The 5,852-nt window shown below is 29.6% G+C and overlaps 1 protein-coding gene across 3 annotated transcripts; it reads right to left on the bottom strand.

The window, feature by feature from the left end:
- Positions 1 to 448: 448 nt before the first annotated feature.
- LOC11424656 (protein SOMBRERO) lies at positions 449 to 4,059 on the bottom strand. 3 transcript variants are annotated; one of them, XM_003595820.4, is made up of 4 exons: positions 3,822 to 4,059; positions 2,340 to 2,536; positions 1,464 to 1,738; positions 449 to 1,323 (listed from the first exon to the last, which is right to left on the bottom strand). In XM_003595820.4, exons 2-4 carry the CDS (start codon positions 2,506 to 2,508, stop codon positions 733 to 735), a joined length of 1,035 nt encoding a protein of 344 aa, XP_003595868.1. In that variant the 5' UTR covers positions 2,509 to 2,536; positions 3,822 to 4,059; the 3' UTR covers positions 449 to 732. The 3 variants fall into 3 exon arrangements, with proteins under 3 accessions (XP_003595868.1, XP_024631515.1, XP_024631514.1); XM_024775747.2 differs by lacking the exon at positions 3,822 to 4,059 and adding an exon at positions 3,056 to 3,427; XM_024775746.2 differs by lacking the exon at positions 3,822 to 4,059 and adding an exon at positions 3,125 to 3,427.
- Between the last annotated feature and the right edge of the window lie 1,793 nt (positions 4,060 to 5,852).

Here is a 5,852-nt window from a genome sequence, read left to right as displayed (position 1 = left end):
TATATATATTGCTTACATGCTTAGTTTATATATGGCAACCCCTTCCCCTTTTGTAAGAACCAAGGGGGAGTTCTATTATACATCAAGAGAGTATTCTACACACTTTAAGAGAATTCTACGCATTTCACTTAACTACTTACATTTAGTGTTATGTCTTTCAATTACTCACTCATTTACTTTTACACCTCTCAACTTTTTTTAGTACTAATTACTACCTATTCATTAATTGGGCCTAATATTTAATAAGCCTAATGGACCACTCAAATTTATCATCCAAAGGTGCTGAAATATATTAAGGTATGACAATTGCTTTTAGACACCTAAATATTGCTCACTTTGCTGAAAATACACTATCGGGAGTTACTACCTGACCGGCTTTTAACACGTAAAAATAGCTGTTATGGAGTTACGACCCGATCAGAAGCGAAATTGAGGTGCTAAAGTGCAATTATCTTAAGGTATTGTCACATATGTGGTTCTTATTGAGTTCATTTCAATAATAAGAACAATGGTTTGTCAAGCAGCTTGAATAAGAGATGCATATAATAATAATAATATATACAATTCATACTCAAAAGAAATAATTTAACTAAATTAATTAATGCGTGGAATTTCAAATAGTAGTATCTAACAGAAAAAAAAAACTTATACTAGAAACCAAATTTCTCTCATCCTCACTTATGTATAACACATGTAATAAGTAATTAAAGTCATCATCATAACCTTAATTAATTACTTTGAAAATTTCATAATATCATGAGACTCACAACCAAGGTAATGAAATGGAAATTTCTGAGCAGAAGAAGTTCCAACAGCAGAAGGTGCAGCCTGGTGATTATTAGGAGTGTTACATAATTTGTTCCTTAGATTAAGATCCATTCCATTGTGTGATGCAAGTAGTTTATCCAAGAATGACCAATCACTACCACTGATCAACCTTTCTCCTTGTTGTTGTTGTTGTTGCATGAGATTAAGTCCAGAGCTAGTATTTGTTGTTGTGAGCCTCAACAAATTTTGAGAGCATTCAAGGATGTCCATTGATGAATTATGGAAGGAAGTAGGTGGTGCTGCTATGGCTGATTCTGGACTGAACAATTGTGGTAGATGAATTGTACCATCAAAGGTGGTGGTGGTGTTATTGTTGTAATCATATAGTCCTAGTTGTTGCATGTGATGATGATGTTTTGGTTCTAGAAAATGATTTGGACCATTTGTTGATCTCATGTGGTTAATCATGTGATGATCTTCTTCTTCAATTTCTTGTTGGTAGCTTCTGTTTGTGTTTTTCTTTTTGAATACCCTGCAAACTACCCATCCATCTTCCTGAAAAACAAATTCATGAAATGCTTAATTACTTGGCTAGTACCATTTGATAGATCACATATATTTGATACATATTAAAACTATATAAAAAAAAAAAAAAAAATGTGACATGCACTACAAGTGTGGTTTTTATTTCTTACCTGAACTTCTGCATTATCATCATCATCAAGACGATACTCATGCATGATCCAATCAGTTTTGTGACCATGAGGAGCACGTCCAGTGTAGAACACTAAGGTTTTCCTCATTCCAATCCTTTTGGAATTGGTGTGATATATGGCTTTGTCTCTTCCTGTTGCTTTCCAAAACCCAGCTGTAGTTGCTCTATTTGTTCTTGTTCCTGTTGGGTATTTCTTGTCCTTGTGACTGAAGAAATACCACTCATTTTGTGGCCCTGATCCAATCCTACACTTATCTGCAACAAGTACGCACACACAAAACTATTAAATAGAACACAAAATTATGAGATGAGTAATGATGTTTAATTAGTTCATCTTAGAAAACTCTATATGTAGCACATACACTTAAGACTGAAGGCATGTCTGGTGTCCGATGTCAAGATAAAACCAACACATGCGATTGCATTCAATTACATATATTTTTCAAATCATTGCAGATATCAACGTATCAGGGTCATGTCCCCGGTGTTAGTGCAAGTGTTTCATAGGCAATATTACACACACAAGTAGATGAAGTTAACATGTATTTTTAGTTTATGTTAATGGATATGCATTGACGGTGTAAAATAGTTTTGAGTATCATCCGATCATATTTCACCATGTATATCTTTACTGAAATATTGTGAGAAGCAATATAATAAGGTTGGCGCATAAGTAAGATATGATTGGATGCCATAATATTAGTTCATATATAATAATAAACTTTTCTATTTTTTTTTATTTTTCTTATGTTCATAAAATCCTATATATAGTATGAAACAAAGAAATTATGCATGACTTTATTTGAATCTAAGCATATATATCATATAAATATTTATGAATATGTAGTGTGTGTACCTTTGAGATCCCAAGGCTCAAGTCTGTTGAGATCAACTTCTCTGATAACATCAAGATCGATGGCTTCATAAGAAACTTTCTTCCTCAAGTAATAGTAAAGAAGCTCCTCATCAGTTGGGTGGAACCTAAACCCTGGAGGAACTGTTAATTCTCCACTTCCTTGCATCATTCTGTATGCAGATTCCTTATTCTATTACCTGAAAGAAAGCAAAGAATAAGAAGGTTCAGTTTGTATTAAAATGATAAACTATTTGATTGTTACATGTGTACGTAATATATGTATATATTAATTAATTATTCAGGTATGTAGCTTGTACTAGCAAGGTAAATGTATGAACAGAACTAACATTAGTCCATGATTTAGAAATTCAAAAATGGTGGCCAAAGATTGATAATCTCGAGATTATATATCTGGTCTCCATATTCACTGTCAAAATTGTACTTTGTGTTTAAAAAATTGAGATTAACTTTGAAAGCTCTATAATATTGTCCAAAACAACTATGACTCCAAATTGATAATCAAATATCATTAGTTTATGTTAACAACTGAAATTAGGGCTTGTTAAAAAAAAAAAAAAACAAATGAAATTAAGGAATAATAATCAGGAGATATTTCAGATGACACGTGGAACATGAATCTGAGAGCTAACCCTAGGAAAATCTTAAAAAGGTAGATAACTTTTTTGACCAGTTAGGTTTGAGAAAATCTAATAGACCTTTTATTCCATGCATGATTTTTTGAAGTGGTTAACATATTTGACTTTTGCTAGCTCGGAACAACTTACAAGAACAAGTAGTTTTATTCATGCTTCCTTCTACATCATCACTATGTACACATTTAGAACACAAACCCTTGTAAACAGCAGAAAAACAGGAATATGTATGCCTGATATTCATGGATTTGTTTGAAATAAATTGAACAAAAATCATTAATGCTCGGTTAAAATGTTTCATTTCCACCCTTTTGCTACTTGCATGGAAGGGATCAATTAAGAAAAAATAAACATCAGAAAGAATATAAAGAAAAATAAGACACAAAAAGTAATTATAAAAAAAATCTTGATATTGTTTTCGTATGCAGCTATATATTCAAAAAACATGCCCTAGTTTTTATTTCAGTTTTAAAATTTAAATTTAGTTTAATGAAACTAAATGAAGAACCAAATAGAAAAACAAAGAAAACTCTTGTTGCTTGATTATCTATTAAAACTTCCAGTTATTTTAACAAAAGAACATATATATGTATGTTTCAAGAATAACTAAAACAAGAGGTATTTTTTTTTTTTAGGGAAACTAAAACAAGAGGTATGAAAGTTAAACTTTATATATAATTTAATTCAAGCAAGACTATATATAGTCATAACTAAGCAAGAAAAAAAGGGAAAAAAAGGTTATGAAATGATGCAAGAAATAAAAGGGAGAACAGAAATGAAAGAAAGTATAAGAAAAGGTTTGATAAGAAAATGAAGAAAGAATACAAACCTTATGTGATAAGCAAAGGGATCCTTAGAGGACAAAGGAAAGAAGACAAAGAAGGAAACAGGCTTAGGTTACACTGTTTCTTAGCTTGAAGGGCACGGACGTGGGTTTTAAGAAAGAGATAGAAAGAGAGAGATAGAGAGAGAGAGAGAGATTTGTGGATCAGTGCAAATGCTAGCTTCTCATACAAGGACTGACAACCAGGAATGGGCACAGAAATATATGATAATTTATATTTTATTTTATGTGTATATATTTCTGTAATTTGAAGAAGAAGAATAGAAGCTCAACAAGAATAAAATATTGAGTAGTACTCTTTGTTGCTAAATAGCTGTGTTATGATCATAATGATGATGATATCACAAAGGTAGACTAATTAGGAGTTATAGATGTTTATAGACCTTGCTCTTCACCCCTTTTTATTGTTATAATCTTTAAATTGACCATTTATTTTCATAATATAAAATTAAACTTTTATTTATATGCACAATTAGAGTAACAATAATTTAAAGAATATTTAATGTTGTGTTGTCATATTATTAATTAAGTAAAGATTCAATTGATAGAAACTAACATTAAAACTTAATTTGTTACAAAAAAATTGAAAATAAACTATATTGCCAATCGATAAAAACTGTTGTATCATTAAAAATATTTGACTTTAATCATGTCTACGTTAAAAGTCATATAAACAATGAATTGCAATTGGTTAATAGGAGGATATTGACAACATAGTTTTTTTTTAAGAGGAAAGTAACACTATATTATTAAGTGATAATGTAAAATATTTTTACAACAATAACGTATATTATATAAAAGATTTAATTTATTTATAGTGTCAATTGAAACATTTTAACACTGTCAATTAAATCTATAAATATTTTTAACTTCAATCATAACTAGTCTAAGGTCTCACGTATAATTTAGTTTGATTAGTGCTTTTTTTTTTTGTCATGAATTTGATTGGGAAGCTAAAAACTCATACTATTAAATTTATACTATAATAAATGGACATATATTATATTTGTAATAATATTTTAAATTGGGTCATTAGTAAGTGTCCGTTGAATGGGAGACCTTACTCCAAATTTTCGCCTCATTACAATGAAGAAAATCTGCTTATCTGTCAATTACTAGTTTATAGATACAGTAACTTATTTTGTTTTTTCTCTCTCTCATTTTACCTGTAAATTGTAATAGAACAAAAAGTGGATTTTGTTTTCTTGTTTTAGTTTATTGTATTTTCCATTTAATAGTAAAATGAAAATGTATCTGTCTTCAATCAAACCCTTGTGGATTGGTCAAAGTCAAAAAAGAATGATGGAGGCATTTTCTGTTCATTCCATATTCTCAATACATGCACTTATAGCTATTATTATAATATCATTATTATTACAACTATTGATAGATTTGTTAAAAAAATAACTATGGATTTATTATAACTTATTTTGGTAGGTCATACTATTATAAAATCAATTTGGTCATTCACAATTTTTTTATAATCGAATTAGTTCATGATAAAAATAAAACTTAAATTAGTCTATGATATTTTTGTACGAAAGTCAAATTAATCTTTAACTCATAATATCATGACTAACTTATCTTTCGTATAAAAATGTCAAAAACTATTTTGTGTTTAGAATTAAATTGTGCTGCAAGAAGATTGTGAAGCACCATACAATATCTTCACTCTTGAAAATATTATCATGATTCATAATTCCAAGTTTATATTTGAGTTTGGATCCGATAAAGAGAGTTTATCCTATTTTTCAGCTTGGTACAAGTTTATGGGTAACCAATAGAGATTTTCTTTTGTTTTAACCCTCCATCTTATAGAGAAGTGAGCCCCGATAATTCATGTAGTTTGATCGAGAGATAATTAAATAAAGTCCGATTAAAGATAATTTTTCAACAAAGAAATATTTAGTTATTATGAGCAAAGTAAGTGTTAGCAAAGCTCAAGTCCACTAATCAAAACATGAAAATCCTACGGTTAGCCTTGAATCATGCTCATAAAAGTGAAGAATTTGCATC

The sequence above is a fragment of the Medicago truncatula genome, chromosome 2, assembly GCF_003473485.1.
Source record: "Medicago truncatula cultivar Jemalong A17 chromosome 2, MtrunA17r5.0-ANR, whole genome shotgun sequence".
In the NCBI taxonomy this organism is placed as follows: domain Eukaryota; kingdom Viridiplantae; phylum Streptophyta; class Magnoliopsida; order Fabales; family Fabaceae; genus Medicago; species Medicago truncatula.
Note: the sequence above shows the minus strand (reverse complement) of the source record. Positions and strands in the feature narration are given on the sequence as shown.

Bases quoted from the DNA above. Each gene is read 5' to 3' on its own strand.
- LOC11424656 (XM_003595820.4), bottom strand. From the start codon at position 2,508: ATGATGCAAGGAAGTGGAGAATTAACAGTTCCTCCAGGGTTTAGGTTC. The intron at 1,739-2,339 runs GTACACACACTA...TACTTGTTGCAG, and splicing joins TGAGCCTTGGGATCTCAAAG to ATAAGTGTAGGATTGGATCA. The intron at 1,324-1,463 runs GTAAGAAATAAA...TTTGTTTTTCAG, and splicing joins ATGATAATGCAGAAGTTCAG to GAAGATGGATGGGTAGTTTG.